At 43.7% G+C, this 19,990-nt stretch overlaps 1 protein-coding gene across 1 annotated transcript in view; it reads right to left on the bottom strand.

The window, feature by feature from the left end:
- Positions 1-9,410: 9,410 nt before the first annotated feature.
- Positions 9,411-19,990, bottom strand: part of LOC129826586 (NMDA receptor synaptonuclear signaling and neuronal migration factor-like) — an 80,916-nt gene continuing 70,336 nt past the window's right edge. Inside the window, exons 15-16 of the mRNA XM_055887487.1 lie at positions 17,279-17,354; positions 9,411-15,360 (exon numbers count right to left, since the gene is read on the bottom strand). Of these exons, the coding sequence (XP_055743462.1) occupies positions 15,263-15,360; positions 17,279-17,354 (174 nt within the window). The 3' untranslated portion in view covers positions 9,411-15,262. The remainder of the gene's footprint in view (positions 15,361-17,278; positions 17,355-19,990) is intronic.

Raw genomic sequence — 19,990 nt, forward strand, 5'->3', positions numbered from 1 at the left:
TGCAAAAGTGAAATAGGTGTACTTATGCTGTTGTTGAAATGCACAGATCACTTTATACATTTTCCCAAAGAAACAACCACTAACTTGAAAACTTGGCATAATATTGCTGTCATGTGCTTTGTTGACAATGTGACCCCGCCCAGCTAAGGTTATTCAGCCAATCACAAACTACCACTGATTACCATCCTAATGGTATGAGGAAATATTCTGTCATTAAATAGCAGAAAACAAATCATTCAGTAGACATTAATGTCAGGTTTTGGCCAGGACTATTCAGGTTTTGGTCACTAGATGCCCCCATTGCGCCTTTTTGAACCTTTTGTTTTTCCCTTGTTCTAGTTATTGTTTGCACCTGTGCCTCATTTCCTTGTAGGTATTTAAACCCTTAGTGTTCATCAGTTCTTTGCTCTGTGTTTGTATGTTAGCACCCAGCCATGCTGTGAACATATTTTTCTCTAGTTGGATTTTCCAGAGGTACTCTGGTTTTGTTTGTTTATTTTTGATTAGTCATTTGAGGTTGTTTTTTCCCTGCTGTTCTTACCACTTTGTGGATTTTCATTGTATTTTGGGGGATATTCATTTTTTCACTTGGCTTTACTTTTGACGTTGTGGATTTATATTTTTTGCCTGAAGATCTTTTACCTTGATTAAACCACCGTCTCTAGTACTGCTGTGTCTGCGTCATCTTCTGGGTTCTGCCGACTATTAGTGACTGTTTCTCACCCCGGGTCCTGACACATTAATACCAGTTATAGACTATGGTGATATTGTTTATAATATGAATGCAGCTATCACTGTCTTGAATCTATTGGACACATTTTATCATAGCGTGAAAGTAGGCTGGCCCTCTTTGAAGTCTCATATATCGATGCATTAATTAAACTCTTTTGATTTATAAAGCCCTCCTGCATATTCTTCCGCCTGACCGTACTTCATTGTTACAGACATATGAGATTCCAGAACCGTTCTCAGGGATGGCTAATGCTGGATATCCCTTCAATCTCCACTGAGTTAGGTAAATCTGCTTTTAGTTTTTTTGCACCTTACTTATGGAAGAATCTCCAAGGCTCTCTAAAATTGGATGAATTGGTGCCTCTAGGGCAATGGTCACCAAGAGGTCGACAAATATTTCTGTAAAAAAAACAACTATAAAGCCTTCCTTTCCTATTTTCTTTTATTCCTCTCAAACTTTTGACGGTAGGTGCACCCGATTCAGCTGCCCTGAGTGCTGGGTAGGCGAAGTGTTCCCATTTTTAACCATTTCATGTGTCTGAAGGTACAAACTCTTCCTTCCCGGTGGGCCCGGACAGAGCAAATCAAGTGCACTATAGGTCTCCTGCTGGCTAATCGGATGTCTCAGATGACTTGGTCTGCAGTAACGTAGCAGGCATAAAAGAAAGCTACAGCAAAGCTGATACTATGAGATTTCAAAACTTTTAAGACCATAACTAGAGAGACTGTCAACGAATACAGAAAAGAGATGCTGTTTTTATGAGTGAGTTCATGTTTAAGTTTTACTCAGCCATGTCAACACTTTGTATTCAACACTTTTATAAGCCATAAAATGCACTTTCTTCCTACCTCCACTCGCACTACAACCAGCACTGCAGCTGTAATGAATGAGTAGGAAAGTGTATCTATAGGCTTGCATTGTTGTTGTTATGAGCGACTTGGGTCTTTTTTTTTATTTCGAGGAATATTTCACTTTCTCTGTTCATAGGAGTAACAACATTAATTTGTGAGACTGACCTTCAGATGCAGGCACCATCAGCCCAGTAAAAAAAAATGCGAATTATTTAAATGTATGTTCACTCAGCTGTGCCTCACATATAATACAACAGCTGGTCTATAACCAGTGTGATCCTATAGCCTATAGCCGATGTTTAAAGATACTCTATATATTTTTAAGCGGTCCGAACGACAATGCATTGGCAGGGAAATTCAAGCAAAGCCAATATGTGGTGATAATGTATTGGCCAATAGCCTACTGCACAATCCTCATTGCTACAGAACTGTTTTTAATTGGTTAATGTTGCGTAGGCTTACGTTTTTAAGTCATGTTAAAAGAAAATCTGAGCGGTAGATCTCGGCTTGCATTTTGACTCAGAACGTGATCTTGACTCTGCTCTAGGGCAATTCAAAAGGCTGACGGAGGACCATTTTACTGAAGAACATTTATTTTTATTTTTATGATTGTGTTTTGTTTCATGTATTCATGTGAATATTGACTGTATATTGCTGTGTATATTGCAGGACTCTCCACCCCTGTTTCTGTAGGTTTTCACTCCAACCCCAGTTGTAACTAACCTGATTCACCTTATCAATCACCTAATTATTAGAATCAGGTGCACTAGATTGGGGTTGGAGCAAAAACCTAAAGGACAGTAGCTCTCCAGGAACAGGGTTGGAGGGCCCTGGTATAGTGTATATTGATGTGTATACAGGGCTCATCTGTAAAAGAGACCTTGGTCTCAACATGACTCCTTCTCAAAATGAAGGTTAAATAAATAGAGGTGGACTACATCCCTAATGGCACCCTATTACCTATATAGTGCAGTACTTTTGACCAGGACTCTGGTCAAAAGTAGGGAACTCTATAGGGAATACGGTGTCATTTGGGACTCAACTGTGGGATGGAGCTGCAGCAGAGTGGGCTCCCCTGTCCCAGGTAATGAAGACGGATGCTTGGCCCAGTGCCGGGCAGCGCTGGGCAGGCAGACACAGCTGAGCACTCCCTGCTCCATGGTCCCTGACTGTCAGCCAGCCCTGCTGTGTAAGCGGGCAGAACCATGTTTGACCTTGTCCCAAATGGTACCCTATTCCCTATTATAGTGTACTACTTTTGACCAGGACCCATAGAGCCTATATAGGGAATAGAGTGCCATTTGGGACAAAGTCGTGCATGGTGTTTCCCGCTTACACACTGCTCTATTTCTGTCCACTTTTATTAGCAGGATTTGGTCTGTGTGCTCAGTGCTGGCGGGTGTATTATGTAATTATACCTGCCAGGGTATATCACATAAGACACTCAGCCTATGTGTGTGAACTGTGATGACGCATCGGGAAATATCGGGGGGTCTTGTATTGTATACTGGACAATCTCTTGATGCTCATAATATCCCAGCCAGTGCAGGATGGTGTGCCTCTATATCTTTTGAGGAGGTAAATGAGGGCTGGTTAATACTAGTGAGGGATGGTTAAGACTGGTTAGGACTAGTGAGGGCTGGTTAGGACTAGTGAAGGCTAGTTAGGAATGGTTAGAACTGGTCAGGATTAGTGAGGGCTGGTTAGGACTAGTGAGGGCTGGTATGGATCTCATTTGGGTGGAAAGCCACTGAGAGGTAGTAACTAGATTGTGGAACATGGAGTGTGTCCTAAATGTATACAGTAGTGCACTACTTATGACCAGACCACTATGGTGAAAATAAGTGCATTTTCAAGGGAATAGGGTGCCATTTGGGACACATGCTTATGCTTGCTGGGGTGCATCAGGCATTCATCATACATACTCGATATGGCGGAAGGATGGTTATTGAGCTCGGCAGTGATGGTAGGTACTATAGAGTACATTTATATTTTAGACATTTCAGCCTTCATGTACATCTCTGAAATTGATGTTTAGCTCCTAAACAAAATATTTTATGCTAGTGAAAAGTTTAAATATTGAGATTTTTTTCAAAACCGTTTTCCGTTATATCAACCTGTCTAATGCTATTAATGTGCAGAAAACACACTCATAATAAGTACTCCTTCAGATACGACAAATTCAGTCATTTTTGTAACTACTCGTGAAACAAAAATAAATGGTTACAATTTAATTAGTTCTGATTGTAATAATCTTCAATGCTAACCAAGGAAACAAACCAATGAGATTCTAAATCTAATCTTTAGAATATTTGATAACAGTGGAGTCTCCTCAGAGGATAAAGGGGAGGACCATCCTCCTCAATAAATTTCATTTAAAAAAACAGTGAAACATTAAAAAGCTATTATTTTCAGATAAAACTGTACTAAATATATTCACGTCACCAATAATAACCTTAAGCACACAGCCAAGACAATGCAGGAGTGGCTTCAGAAGAAAACTTTGAATGTCCTTGTTACGCTCGTCATTTGAATGAGGAGACCAAGGTGGAGCGCGGTAGGCGAACATCTTACTTTTATTAAAATGAACACCGAAAAACAACAAAATACAAAACGAACGTAAAGTTCTGCAGGCTACAAAGCAACTATACAAAATCAAGATCCCACAAACTAAGGTGGAAAAAAAGGCTGCCTAAGTATGATCCCCAATCAGAGACAACGATAGACAGCTGCCTCTGATTGGGAACCATACCAGGCCAAAATAGAAATACAACATAGATTGCCCACCCTAGTCACACCCTGACCTAACCAAATAGAGAATAAAAAGGCTCTCTAAGGTCAGGGCGTGACAGTACCCCCCCCCCAAAGGTGCGGACTCCGGCCGCAAAACCTGACTCTATGGGGGAGGGTCCGGGTGGGCATCTAGCCTCAGTGGCGGCTCCGGTTCGGGACGTAGACCCCGCGGATCCCTCCGCTTCCGTGGAACCGGCCCGTGGATCGTCGCCGGAGGTTCCGGGACCGTGGTTCGTCGCCGGAGGAACCGGAACGTAGATCGTCGCCGGAGGAACCGTAGATTGTCCCCGGGGACTCCGGACAGTGGATTGTCGCAGGAGGAACCGAACCGTGGATCCTCGCCGGAGGAACCGGACCGTAGATCGTCGCCGGAGGAACCGGACCGTAGATCGTCCCCGGGGACTCCGGACAGTGGATCGTCGCAGTTTTTAGTTTGTAAAAAATTTCAGTTTTTAGTTTGTAAAAAATGTGCAAAACCTTTTTTGCTTTGTCATTACGGGGTATTTTATGTAGATTGAAAAAAAAATATTAAATACATTTTTGAATAATGCTGTAATGTAACAAAATGTGGAAAAAGTATAGGGGTCTGAATACTTTCCGAATGCATTGTATATATTTTTTTGCTTTCACTTACTTAGCTAGCGAATGCAGCTAGGTAATTTAGCCTACTTAAACACCTGGCTCAAACAGAGAGGGATGTTATGTTAGCTAGCTGGCTATGGCTATCTAACACTGGAACTCTTCCAAGTCAAGGTAAGCTTTTGGTTTTATTAATTTATTGCCACAGGGGCCCGCAGGTGTAACTGTTAAACTGCTTGTTGTACACTGTACTGCATGATTGTAGCAGGTTTACTAACGCATTACTTCTAGTATATTGACTATGACGTTAATATGGAGAAATGATGTAGGCAGTTAGCAGTTATGTTTTAAAAGTTTGGCTTGCAAGGTTTTTTTCGCCTGGTTACAGACAGCTGTTGTATTGTGCACTGAAGTCCACAAGTGAAGGGAAAAGGTGAGAGGAGGAAAGAGTGTAGAAACAAGAAGTAATTATATACACAACGAGCAAAGTGATCATGCAGTTTATATGCTGCTGAGTTCTGTGATTGCATGTATTCATCCCACCGATTCTGTTGAAAAAAACTAGGATAAACATACCTGAATTTGTCCAATAGAATCTCTCGTTTGCAAATGTTGGACAATTACAACTTAGATCAGCTAGATGCAGACAAGAGTGTGCAAGGTGGTATTGAATGTGTCACTGTCTGTCACCTTGCTTACGGTAATTTCTCTCGACCTGCTAGGCTAGGTTGTAGCAACCTCATGTACAGTAGTAGCCTAAACCTATCAATGTTACATTGAACTGGGTGAATGGAATATGAATGACAGTCATCCAATATGCTGTAATAGAAATAAGGCCATGCTCCTCATTTTTGTTGTTGTTATAATTCTCCCTCCCTCCCTCAAACGGCACTGACCACCACTGTTGGATAATGATTTTAAGATGGTGGTGATAAATTGGTCGTGCGGAAATGGCAATGAAGTCCTGTGCTGAAAAAAGAAATGAAAATCACTGTGTAGGAGGAGGACTATGATTTATAGTTCCTTTCTAAGATTTAAGGGTTTAACAGAAACAGTAAAGCCTTGTGAGGTGTGCAGAGTATTGAAGTGAACCAGGAGGGTCTGCTCCTCACTGTGTTCCAAATTGCAGTCTTTCCCCTATATTGTGCATTACTTAATTAGAGCTCTATGTGCCCTGGTCAAAAGTAGTGCACTATATACTGTTGGGAATAGGGTGCCATGTGGGGCGCATCCTATGAGGGAAGTGCAATGACGCTGTGCCTTTGGCAGAGCAGGCGCCAGGGGGGAGAGGCAGTATGCTGTGTAGTGTGGAGTATAGCACCCTTCATCAGTGAAGACAGCGGTAGGGGAAGGGTTGAAAGGGACGCAGTCTGCCTCCTAAGTGTGTGTCAGCCTGTCATAGGGTGGTGTGGAGCTAGATCACAGTTCTTACTGGCCCTCATTTATACAGCCTGTTAATGCCCAGTGAAACCTACTACTTGGGAGACACACGAGTCCAGCTGTAAAATGCTTGTAAAAGCCATTCTTCACTCCACTCTGAGACATGCATGCACGTACACAGGCACATACACACACGCAGGCACATACACACACATTTTCAAGAGCGCTCTCTACTCTCTCTCTCAGCCAACCAGTCAGCCAATCCTGTGAGTGCTCAGCACCACTTTGTTGTTGTTTTGCAGTGTTGGTCCCTTCAATTATTCACTGCCTGCTGTAACAACCACCGCTCCATGAAAATACACACTTTAGCACATCTCCTATGAGCTGACAACCTATAAGCACCAGCTGAAGACCAGCCAGAGTGTCTGAGATGTGTGTAAGAGATTGGGATTGTGTGTGTGTGTCTCTGTGTGTGTCAGAGTAAAGATAGTTTATCAACCATAGGGTTGTACAGGCGGAGAGGCGAATAGTGGAGTAACTGCTATGGTTACCGATCATTGTACCACTTATTCCCCATCTCTAAACCAGAGAAAGCTTAGAAAATATAAATTCTCTGCAGTTTGTGCAGGTTTTTGCCTTTGTGATCTTTCTCCTCCTTTTCTCTCCCTCCCTCTCCTTCCCTCTCCTTCCCTTCCTCCATCTACAGACCTCTCCTTCCCTCCCTCCCTCTCCCTCCCTCCCTCTCCTTCCATCCCTCCCTCTCCTAACATCTCCTTCCCTCCCTCCCTCTCCAGACCTCTCCCTCTCCAGACCTCTCTTTCCCTCCCTCCCTCTCCTTCCCTCCCTCCCTCCCTCCCTCTCCAGACCCAGTCCTCCCTCTCCAGACCTCTCCTTCCCTCCCTCCATCTACAGACCTCTCCTTCCCTCCCTCCCTCTCCCTCCCTCCCTCTCCTTCCCTCCCTCCCTCTCCTTCCCTCCCTCCCTCCCTCCCTCTCCAGACCCAGTCCTCCCTCTCCAGACCTCTCCTTCCCTCCCTCCCTCTCCCTTCCTCTCCCTTCCTCTCCAGACCTCTCCTTCCCTCTCCCTCTCTCTCCAGACCTCTCCCTCCCTCTCCAGACCTCTTCCTCTTCAGACCTCTCCCTCCCTCTCCCTCTCTCTCCAGACCTCTCCCTCCCTGCTCTATTTCTGTCCACTTTTTTCTTTTCTTTTTCCCTGCTCTATTTATGTCCACTCCCTCTCCAGACCTCTCCCTCTCTCTCCAGACCTCTCCCTCTCTCTCCAGACCTCTCCCTCTCTCTCCAGACCTCTCCCCCCCTTTCCAGACCCCTCCCTCTCCAGACCTCTCCCTCCCCCCCTCTCCAGACCCTTCCCTCCCTCTCCAGACCCCTCCCTCCCTCTCCAGACCTCTCTTTCATGTGTTTCATGGCAATATAGAAATAATGAAGACACAACTTGATTAGAATTAGATCATTTTTTTACTGGGGGAAAAAAACACTTTGAAAACATTTATACTGGTTACTACCATTGTTGTACAATGTGAAACATACTGTTCTGCTTGTAAAGTTAGTTCAGTTACAGCAAGAACAAAAAAAATGGACTAAATTCTCATGATATACAGTGCCTTCGGGAAAACTAGTCAGACTTTTCCACATTTTGTTACATTACAGCCTTAATTCTAAAATGGAAAATTGTTGTTGTTTTTCTAATCAACGTACACACAAAACCCCATAATGACAAAGAAAAAACAGTTTGACATTTTTCTAATTAATTAGAAATAAAAAACGACATATTTTATATACACTGCTCAAAAAAATAAAGGGAACACTTAAACAACACAATGTAACTCCAAGTCAATCACACTTCTGTGAAATCAAACTGTCCACTTAGGAAGCAACACTGATTGACAATAAATTTCACATGCTGTTGTGCAAATGGAATAGACAAAAGGTGGAAATTATAGGCAATTAGCAAGACACCCCCCAAAACAGGAGTGATTCTGCAGGTGGTGACCACAGACCACTTCTCAGTTCCTATGCTTCCTGGCTGATGTTTTGGTCACTTTTGAATGCTGGTGGTGCTCTCACTCTAGTGGTAGCATGAGACGGAGTCTACAACCCACACAAGTGGCTCAGGTAGTGCAGTTCATCCAGGATGGCACATCAATGCGAACTGTGGCAAAAAGGTTTGCTGTGTCTGTCAGCGTAGTGTCCAGAGCATGGAGGCCCTACCAGGAGACAGGCCAGTACATCAGGAGACGTGGAGGAGGCCGTAGGAGGGCAACAACCCAGCAGCAGGACCGATACCTCCGCCTTTGTGCAAGGAGGTGCACTGCCAGAGCCCTGCAAAAATGACCTCCAGCAGGTCACATTTGTGTGGCTGCCTTAGGGCTAAAGTAAAGAGATAAAAAGAGGTAAAGAGAGAGAAAGCTCTTCAGTCTCATTGAGAGAGAGAATCCTAATGCACATTTGTGGCCTGCTGGAGGTCATTTTGCAGGGCGCTGGCAGTGCACCTCCTTGCACAAAGGCGGAGGTAGCGGTCCTGCTGCTGGGTTGTTGCCCTCATACGGCCTCCTCCATGTCTCCTGATGTACTGGCCTGTCTCCTGGTAGGGCCTCCATGCTCTGGACACTACGCTGACAGACACAGCAAACCTTTTTGCCTTTTTGCTGGAGGTCATTTTGCAGGGCGCTGGCAGTGCACCTCCTTGCACAAAGGCGGAGGTAGCGGTCCTGCTGCTGGGTTGTTGCCCTCATACGGCCTCCTCCATGTCTCCTGATGTACTGGCCTGTCTCCTGGTAGGGCCTCCATGCTCTGGACACTACGCTGACAGACACAGCACATTGATGTGCCATCCTGGATGAACTGCACTACCTGAGCCACTTGTGTGGGTTGTAGACTCCGTCTCATGCTACCACTAGAGTGAGAGCACCGCCAGCATTCAAAAGTGACCAAAACATCAGCCAGGAAGCATAGGAACTGAGAAGTGGTCTGTGGTCACCACCTGCAGAATCACTCCTTTTTTGGGGGTGTCTTGCTAATTGCCTTTAATTTCCACCTTTTGTCTATTCCATTTGCACAACAGCATGTGCAATTTATTGTCAATCAGTGTTGCTTCCTAAGTGGACAGTTTGATTTCACAGAAGTGTGATTGACTTGGAGTTACATTCTGTTGTTTAAGTGTTCCCTTTATTTTTTTGAGCAGTGTATAATGTAATTTAACTAGGCAAGTCAATTAAGAACAAATTCTTATTTTCAATGACGGCCTAGGAACAGTGAGTTAACTGCCTGTTCAGGGGCAGAACGACAGATTTGTACCTTGACAGCTCGGGGATTTAAACTTCCAAACTTTCGGTTACTAGTCCAACGCTCTAACCACTAGGCTACCCTGCCGCCCCTATATGTTTTAGACCCTTTACTCAGTACTATGTTGAAGCAACTTTGGCAGCGATTACAGCATCGAGTCTTCTTAGGTATGATGCTACAAGCTTGGCACACCTGTATTTGGGGAGTTTCTCCATTCTTCTCTGCAGATCCTCTGAAGCTGTCAGGTTGGATGGGGAGCGTTGCTGCACAGCTATTTTCAGGTCTTCCAGAGATGCTCGATCGGGTTCAAGTCCGGGCTCTGGCTGGAACACTCAAGGACATTCAGAGACTTGTTCTGAAGCCACTCCTGCGTTGTCTTGACTGTGTGCTAAGGGTCGTTGTCCTGTTGGAAGGTGAACCGTCGCCCCAGTCGGAGATCCTGAGCGCTCTGGAGCAGGTTTTCATCGAGGATCTTTCTGTACTTTGCTCGGATCATCTTTGCCTTGATACTGACTAGTCTCCCAGTCCCTGCCGCTGTAAAACATGATGCTGCCAGCACCATGCTACACCGTAGGGATGGTGCCAGGTTTCCTCCAGACGTGACGCTTGGCATTCAGGCCAAAGAGTTCAATCTTTGTTTCATCAGACCAGAGAATCTTGTTTCTCCTGGTCTGAGAGTCTTTAGGTGCCTTTTGGCAAACTCCAAGCGGGCTATCATGTGCCTATCATTTACTGAGGAGTGGCTTCCATCATGCCATTCTACCATAAAGGCCTGATTGGTGGAGTGCTGCAGAGATGGGAGAACCTTCTAGAAGGACAACGATCTCCACAGAGGAACTCTAGAGCTCTGTCAGAGTGACCATCGGGTTCTTGGTCACCTCCCTGACCAAGGCCCTTCTCCCCCGAATGCTAAGTTGGCCGGGTGGCCAGCTCTAGGAAGAGTCTTGGTGGTTCCAAACTTATTCCATTTAAGAATCATGGAGGCCACTGTGTTCTTGGGTACCTTCAATGCTGCAGACATTTTTGGTACCCTTCCCCAGATCTGTGCCTCGACAAAATCCTGTCTTGGAGCTCTACGGACAATTCCTTCGACCTCGTGGCATGGGTTTTGCTTTGACATGCACTGTCAACTGTGGGACATTAGACAGGTGGACTCCAATCAAGTTGTAGAAACATCTCAAGGACGATCAATGGAAACAGGATGCACCTGAGCTTAATTTAGACTCTCATAGCAAAGGTTCTGAATACTTATGTAAATAAGGTATTTCTGTATTATAAAAACCTATTTTCGATTTGTCATTATGGGGTATTGTGATTAGACTACAACATGTGGAAAAAGTCAAGAGGTCTGAATACTTTCCGAATGCACTGTACGGCTAAAAGTACACTACCCAGTGTATTTCCTTTAGTATCCTAGTATCAAATTCACCAGAGACATCAATCATTATCACTATGATAATTATCATTTTAAACAATACTTTTATCAAGACATTTGGAGATTCAACCTGACTAAAGATTTACAGTAGTAATAGTTATCACTGCTAAGATCTCTCTTTGACTTGTAGGATGCTACACAGATCTACTGAAAATGCAACGCACCGGCCCCTACATGTAAAGAAAGTTAAGTAAGACAGACAATACGAGAGTGTTGTGCGCCCCCCCCCCCCCGTCCCAAAATACAATCACTTCCCAACATGAGACATCAGAGCAATCAGAGCTGCATCAATCAATCATCAAAACTCAAACAGCTTCCCAACACAGAGCAGAGAACCAAGCAACGGCTGAGTCCCAAATCACACTCTTTTCCCCATAGGGCACTGGTCAAAGTAATGTACTATATAGGGAACGTTGTGCTATTTGGGATGCATATAATCTCTCTGAATAAAGTGGCAGCAGAATCAATGTGGGATAAACTCATCAATTAAAAATAGAATGTAATTCATGGATATGTCTTATTTCTTATTGGAGATGACAGAAGGTTTCATTTTGTATTAATAGAACTTGTGAGGCGTTGAAGATGGATGTCTTGATTTGTGTAATGATATTGCTCCTTGGAGAAATGGAAATGGCCATTTCATTGGCCAGGATGAGAAGTCAAACCACGATGAGCAGTCAGTGCACGCGTTGCTGGGTTTGGCTCCAGTATAATACATTACAGTGTATAGCCCTATGGGCTCTGGTCAAAAGTAGTGCACTAAATAGGGATTAGGTTGCCATTTGGGACACAGCCACTAGCTCTCATCTGATTAATAAGACAAAACTTCTCATTCATGTGTCTTTTGTCGCAATTGTAAAGTTCTAATATCTATCCATGCATGACATCTTAACTACCATCACAAATCACTTCTAGTGTGCCAACTCACAAAAGAGATTGCGATAGCCTTCGTACAGTAAAGTACTCTTCTTAGCTTCCTGGAGTCCATATACCATTTGGGACACATCCCACATATTATATATAAACCATATCTTAAAGCATAACCATACGTCAATGATTCATTAAAAAGGATTTCATTTACTGTACTTCAATGTTCTCAATTCATTCATTGTACTCAATTAACTATATTTCCATTTCCCATTACAATCCTATTTGTGTTAAAACAGAGGCATAAAATATTGCCCATTGGATGTCTTTTGATACAGTTACAATTAATGTATTGGTAATTCTTAAACCTAATCTCTCCCTGGGTTTGCCTTAAAGACAGGTACCAGTGAAGACTGAGGAGAGGAGGAAGGGGAAGGCCAGCTACTGTAGGGTGTCTAAGACCACACACAGTAGGCTACTGTCTGTGGAGCAAGATACACACAACCTCATCATCTATAGCACTGTACCTCACATATCAAATGTATGTAAGGTAATGCTACGCTGTATGTCACTGCCTCTCTATCTCTCTCTCTCTCTCTCTCTCTCTCTCTCTCTCTAATTCAATATCAAAGTGAGTAATGTTGGAGATTGCTGTGCCTTAGGGACAGTGTCCAGTTGGGACCAAAACAACACAAAACACATTTTCTAATGACAGTATAGGAAATGTTAAAAAGTATTTTGCTACAGGATATAGGGGTTGTATCCTTGGTGTGTCACACAACACAAATTAACAGTTTTGTAAAGGTACACATCAAACAGAGAAGTGAGTAGATATACAATAACCCATGTTAAAATGACTTCACAAGAGAGTAAAATACATGGTGTGCATCCCTCATTCTAGGAAGGTGAACAGAGAATTATTAGAAGTGTACACTATGTACCATCATTAATGAATACAAGCAAAAGTGGTCAAGGAATATAAAGAAAAGGGCCTCTCTCTTTTCTCTCTCTCTGTATTCAGCATGTCCACACAGATCCACAGCTCAGTGCCACAACCCGCTATGTTTCTGAGAAACACACACTCACACGTTAGCATGCATGCACACACAGACACACACACACCCACACTCACACACCCTCAAGAGGAGCAGCAAACACATTAGCTTATTTGCTCTGGTGGAACAGTTTAACGAGGAAATTTGAAAATCTTCCTTAAATTGTATTATTCTGCCACCTGAGCACAAGCAAAGGTTGGAAAGTAATCATTACAGGCTCCACAGAACTGCCCTATGTGTGTATATGACATGTACTGTATCACTGCTGATTGGTATCAAAGGCTGGACAGGAAGCCCATTAGTTAAGACCCAATAGCACAATACACAGGAAGTGGATGACAATAATATTAAGAGGCTGGTTTGATATCAGAATAGGGTGCCATTTGGGACACAGTCAAAGTTTTCAGGTAGGAAGGAGAAGGAGATATCACTATCCAATTTGTGTATCTGATCAAAACAAAAGTGGTGTTTTCACAGGAAAGGAGCAGTGTATTACAGATGTAGGATTCATTTGAGCAAGTTTGCTACAGCAGGAAATACATCCTACAGCAACAGGACATTTTAAATATTATGTGGATTATAATTAATGGACATTTTTGTAGGGGTTGATACATTTTTTTGTGAGGGAAAATAAAGGCTGAATTTTCAATGTGGAAATGACAGATTTATGAAGCCTTTTTAAACCTCAAATACATTACAAGTTTTCAATTTCCTGTAACAGGGTGATCAAAGGAAGATACTACATCTGTAGATATGATTCCAGTCATTTTGGTTTGTGCTATTGCGCCTCGGGAGTACATCATACAAGCATGAAGTAAAACACATACAGGACAGAGAGTAAATGAAGCAGCAATACAAGTTAAATATGAGTAAATATACTGTAGATATAAAGATAATAACCTTTCCCAAAATCAGTGTGACACAAGTCATCTAGGCTAGGTCTTGTCCACTTTCCATAAACCTCATGATAACAGTTATGTTTAGTTAACAATGTAATGCAGAGTAAGACAGAAGGGTCACAGCATAAGGGTATCAGTCCCTGGGTGTGAACTACAAGAAAGAAAAGCCTGTGTCCGTAGTTCAGTGTCACTAATGAATGCGTAATGAGTATTATGGCTCGATTCAATCCGTATCGCTGAAGTTCAGCGCTATGGAAAAGGTAATTTCCGATTGAGATGACATATGCAGCGTGTGCCGTGAATGCAGTCTCTGCGAACCCGGGAACATTGCCTTTAAATTTCAATCGCGCTATAGCGCGATACGGATTAAATTGAGCCCTTGAGCTACAATTGACCTAGTCTATGAAAAATCGTATCTATAAAACAACCTCCCTCATTCCAACACAAACATGTGCACGGTCAGACATAAATGGTTTCCCTGACAACTACTGTAAAATCTCAGATTCTATGTGTTGATATAGAGGCTGGGTGGAGAGGATCGGATGTAGCCGACAGACATCTCCGTACTATTCTGTCCTGATGGTGAAGTGACAACCGCTGCCAAGTAATAAACGAGGGATAGCAGTAACCCTGAGTTATTCAATTCAAACAGTCCATAAGAAATACCAATACAGGTAGTTAGAAATAAAAGCTGTATTATGTATAGATACTTTGAATTATTGGTATACTCTCTCTTCTATTTGTGGTAGATGTATAGATATTGGAAATCTATTCTCTAAAGCTCTGAAAACAACCAATACACTTTATAAATACATTTCCATCCTAAGGGAGATCTACGTACTTTTCTGGAAAAAAAAGCTTTCATCCATGTACGTCCTAGTTCACACAACAGACATGTAGGTAAGGGAGAAAATCTTTCACAATCTCTTCTCCCTTTCACAGTCTCTCTCTTCCCTGCAGCTGCTGCATCTCTCTCTATGACTAATTTAAAGAAGACTTGCTTGGCTCCCGAGCTCCAAACCTAGCTCTATTTTGTGTCTCTTGACACAGAGGCTAAAGGATGATCTCTCACTTCTCTCTTTTACCTTCTCTCCCTCACGGGTTCTCTGTCAGTAGAGGCATTTGGTTGAGACAGTGAAAATGGATGGGGGGAAATATACAGTTCACCTCTTGACAGTAATTGCTACTGCACTTGGTCTGAGAGCAGGGGATTGAAGCCTCCTCAGTGAGCAAAACTACCTGAAGCCTGTCGTCCACCTCTTCAACAGAGCGCTCCCGTCCAGGACCTCTCAAGGAAAGCCGTCACCATAGGCTATCGGTGATGAGATACACAGCCAATAGGCTGACAAAGGTCAGAGGTGAGCAGTGTCACAAAAGGTCATCATATTCGAGCATCTTGGCGTGCTGGCGGGTTTTCCACAGGCGGAATAGACGGAAGTCAAAGTACATCTCGATCATCTCCTTGCCTACGGGGGGGGGGGGGGGGGTCGAGGGGGAATGGATAAGTACAGATTAATTTATCTTCACCTCTCCCCTAGCTAATCTTTTTTTGTAAAGGAAGATAATCAACGTTTTTCTCTACCCAAATAGCTACTCTCAAACGTTGATTGAAATATAGTGTTGATTGAAATACAAGTGTTTATGTACTGTTGGGGTTAATGAAAGAATGGAGGAGAGACAAGAAAGAGAGATAGAGCGGTGGAGAGATAGAGGGGCCTCGTGGGTCAATAGAAGAGAGGAAAACACTCAGTGGAGATAATTATACTGAACAAAAATATAAATGCATTATGTAAAGTGTTGGTCCCATGTTTCATGAGCTGAAATAAAAGACCCCAGAAATGCTCTATAAGCACAAAAGGCTTATTTCGCTCAAATTTTGTGCACAAATTTGTTTACATCCCTGTTAGTGAGCATTTCTCCTTTGCCAAGATAATCCATCCACCTGACAGGTGGGTCATATCATGAAGCTGATTAAACAGCATGATCATTACACATGTGCCCCTTGTGCTGGGGACAATAAAAGGCCACTCTAAAATGTGGAGATTTGTCACACAACACAATGCCACAGATGTCTCAAGTTTTGAGGGAGAGTACAATTGGCAACCTGACCGGAGGAATGTTCACCAGAGCTGTTGCCAGAGAATTTAATGGTAATGCCTCCTCCAACGTAATTTTAGAGAATTTGGCAGTAAGTCCAACAACCACAGACCACGTGTAACCACGCCAGCCCAGGACCTCCACATCTGGATTCTTTCCCTGTTGGATTGTCTGAGACCAGCCACACGGACAGCTGATGAAACGGTAGGTTTGCACAACCAATTAATTTCTGCATAAAACTGTCAGAAACCGTCTCTGGGAAGCTCTTCTGCATGCTCGTTGTCCTCACCAGGTTCTTGACCTGACTGCAGTTTGGTGTCGTAACCGACTTCATTGGGAAAATGCTGACCTTCGATGGCCACTGGCACACTGGAGAAGTGTGATCTTCATGGAGGAATTCCTGTTTCAACTGTACCGGGCAGAGAGTGTGTATGGCATCGTGTGGGTGAGCGGTTTGCTGATGTCAACGTTGTGAACAGAGTGCCATATGGTGGCAGTGGGGTTATGGTATGGGCAGGCCTAAGCTACGGACAACAAACACAATTACATTTTATCGATGCCAATTTGAATGCACAGAGATACCGTGAGGCCAATTGTTGTGCCATTCATCCACTGCCATCACTTCATATTCAGCATGATAATGCATGGCCCCATGTTGCAAGGATCTGTCCCAGTTCTTCTATGGCCTGCACACTCTGTCCCATTTCTTCCATGGCCTGCATACTCACCAGACATGCCACCCATTGAGCATGTTTGGGATGCTCTGGATCTACGGGTATGCCAACTTGTTCCAGTTCCCGCCAATATCAAGCAACTTTGCACAGCCATTGAAGAGGAGTGGGACAATATTCCACAGGCCACAATCAACAGCCTGATCAACTCTATGGAGAAGGAGATGTGTCACGCTGCATGAGGAAAATGGTGGTCACACCAGATACTGACTGGTTTTCTGATCCATAGATTAGGGCCTAATTAATGTATTTCAATAGACTGATTTCCTCATGAATCTTTGAAATTGTTGCATGTTGCAAAATAAATATATTTTTTGTGTTGTTGAGAAGTAATTAGCATGACATCAATAAGTCTCAGGGTGAAAAGATTGATGAAGTGTGCGTTCAGACTTGTCTGCCAGCGTGTTCACTAATGTCCTGTTCATCTCAGTCTGCCTTGCTAGGTTTGATTAATGTTCAATATTTACATCCAGGGAACAATGTACGGCAAAAATAAGACAATGGAAAATGCATGTGTGTATGTGTGTGTATATGTCTGTGTGTGTCATACACTCACCCTGTGCAGACAGCTCTAGCGGGGATTTGAATTCGATGGCATGAGGTCTCATTAGCCTCTTCAGATTGTGGATTAGCTGTGGAGGAGAACATTTTACATATCAAAACACCCATCTGGCAAAACAGACAACCTCTTGAGAGGAGAGAAAAGTGTTCTGTTTACAATAAGAACAAATGCAGACATATTGCCACCCATTCTCTTTACAAAGGAAAATAACTGTCAGTTGTACTTCCAAGAGCAATACAACTGAAAAGGTCAAAATGTCATAACATCAGATTAAAATAACGGGAACAATGCATACAGCAGAATGGGAAGTGACCTGTGTTTGTCTCATTATCTGCTGTTGGGTGAGCTGTAGCGGGGCTGTTGTGTACGAGGAGAGTGCTTATTGCTGGAGAGAGCCTATCAGAGCACATTACCTTACATCAATCTCTCCCGTCCCTCTCCTTCCCACATCTCTGGCCTCTCTCTGCATCTCCCATCTCCCTACACCTCCCCTCTCCTGCCCACTACTCTGGCCTCTCTCTGCATCTCCCATCTCCCTACACCTCCCCTCTCCCGTCCCTCTTCTGCCCACTTCTCTGCTCTCTCTCTGCATCTCTCCTCTCCCTACACATCCCCTCTCCTGCCCACTACTCTGGCCTCTCTCTGCATCTCCCATCTCCCTACACATCCTCTCTCCTGCCCACTTCGCTGGCCTTTCTCTGCATCTCTCCTCTCCCTACACATCCCCTCTCCTGCCCTATACTCTGGCCTCTCTCTGCATCTCCCATCTCCCTACACATCCTCTCTCCAGCCCACTTCGCTGGCCTTTCTCTGCATCTCCCATCTCCCTACTCCTCCCCTCATCTCCCATCTCCCTACTCCTCCATCTCCCATCACCTCCCCTCTTCCTCTTTTCTCCTGCCCACTTCTCCACCTGCTACCTGCACCTTCCCGTCTCCCCGCTCCTCTGCAACTCCTCTCTCCGTGCACCTCTCCTCCCTTCCATATATTTTCCTCCCCTCTCCCTGCACTTCTCTTCCCCTCTTCTCACCTCCTCTCGCGCCCTGGGGTCTGGACCAGCGAGTGCCACCACCCCACGGTGCCTCGCAACCAATTAACATGTTTTTCCAGGAGCCAGTTTCCTCTTTGCTGACGCCATTCACACAGCAGCAGCAGCATGCTGAGGCACTAAATCAATCTACAGAACCTCTGGGGAGTCTGTGTGTGTATGTCTATGGATGAGGTCATGGTTCACGGCCCCTAGTGAGACTCTGACGCTGCTAATGTAACGTTCTGCAGGGTTATATTAACCTCAGCTCCCCTGACTAGGTTGACAAAGATAAACGACAATCCAGCTCATAATTAGTTTGTACCCTTACAACCTGGTCACTGTTTTAATTGCAGACTGGAATACTGTACAACAGTAGGATTTGGTCAGCAGACATCAGCAGACCCAATGATTAACAGAATCCAGAGGAGGAACTACTTGTTTTTGTTTTGTCCTTTGTAGACTAGATTAATGATTACTCGCCAAAAGAAGACAGTGATTAAATCAAATTAAAAGAGCGGAATGGGCTGTTTAATTAAAAGAAGCAGTATAACGAAGTAAAGGTCTGTGTCCCAAATTGCACCATATTCCCTATGGGCCCTGGTCAAAAGTAGGCTAGTTGTAACGGTAGTCTTCGTCCTCCTCGTCTGAGGAGTAAGAAACGTCCGACCAAGATGCAGCGTGGTGAGTATCCATTTGAATAGGAATACGTGAAACAAACAAAATAACAAATAAACGAACGAAGACGCAACAGTCCCAAAATAGTGAACACTAAACACAGGAACACACGAACAGGAACAATCACCCACAAACCACAATACAAAACAGGCTACCTAAATATGGCTCCCAATCAGAAACAACGACAAACACCTGCCTCTGATTGAGAACCATATCAGGCCAAACACATAGAAATAGACAAACTAGACAAACAACATAGAATGCCCACTCAGATCACACCCTGACCAAACAAAACATAGAAACATACACAGAAAACTATGGTCAGGGCGTGACACTAGTGTACTATAGAGGAAAAAGGTTGCCGTTTGGGAGACACACAAATTCAAGGAGATAGAGTTGAGTTGGTCGTTCCACCAACTTGTTCAAAAAAACTTTTGATTTTACATAATTTTAACATTCTGTCATAAAGAGTACATGTTCAACTTCATAAAAACATGTTTTCCAATTTTAAATAAAATATTTAACAAAAAAAGAAGAAAAAAAAGAAGTGTAAGTGCCTATCAGCAGTAGCAATGTTGACTGTTACAGGGTTCATCGTAAAAGGGTTGACCATAACAGGGTTGACCGTTACAGGGTTGACCATAACAAGGTTGACCGTAACATGGTTGACCGTAACAGGGTTGACAGTAACAGAGTTGACCGTAACAGGTTTGATTGTAACAGGGTAGACAATAACAGGGTTGAAGATTTAATGTTAAATCAGACATAAATCCCCTTGTGACATGGAAACTTAAAAAAAAGAAATTGCTAAAACACTTCTATCCTGTCTGTCTATAGATAGCAAGATAGAGTGCTGGAGGCAGGTAGAGGGATCATGAGGCGAAACTGTCACACACACACTGTGGGGCTGGGGACACCAAGACTGACACACCCAATCATCCCCCTCTGACACTCAGGTGTGCTCTCACACACACAGACACACACAAACGTACATACACACA

This window comes from Salvelinus fontinalis, chromosome 28 (assembly GCF_029448725.1).
Source record: "Salvelinus fontinalis isolate EN_2023a chromosome 28, ASM2944872v1, whole genome shotgun sequence".
Taxonomy (NCBI): domain Eukaryota; kingdom Metazoa; phylum Chordata; class Actinopteri; order Salmoniformes; family Salmonidae; genus Salvelinus; species Salvelinus fontinalis.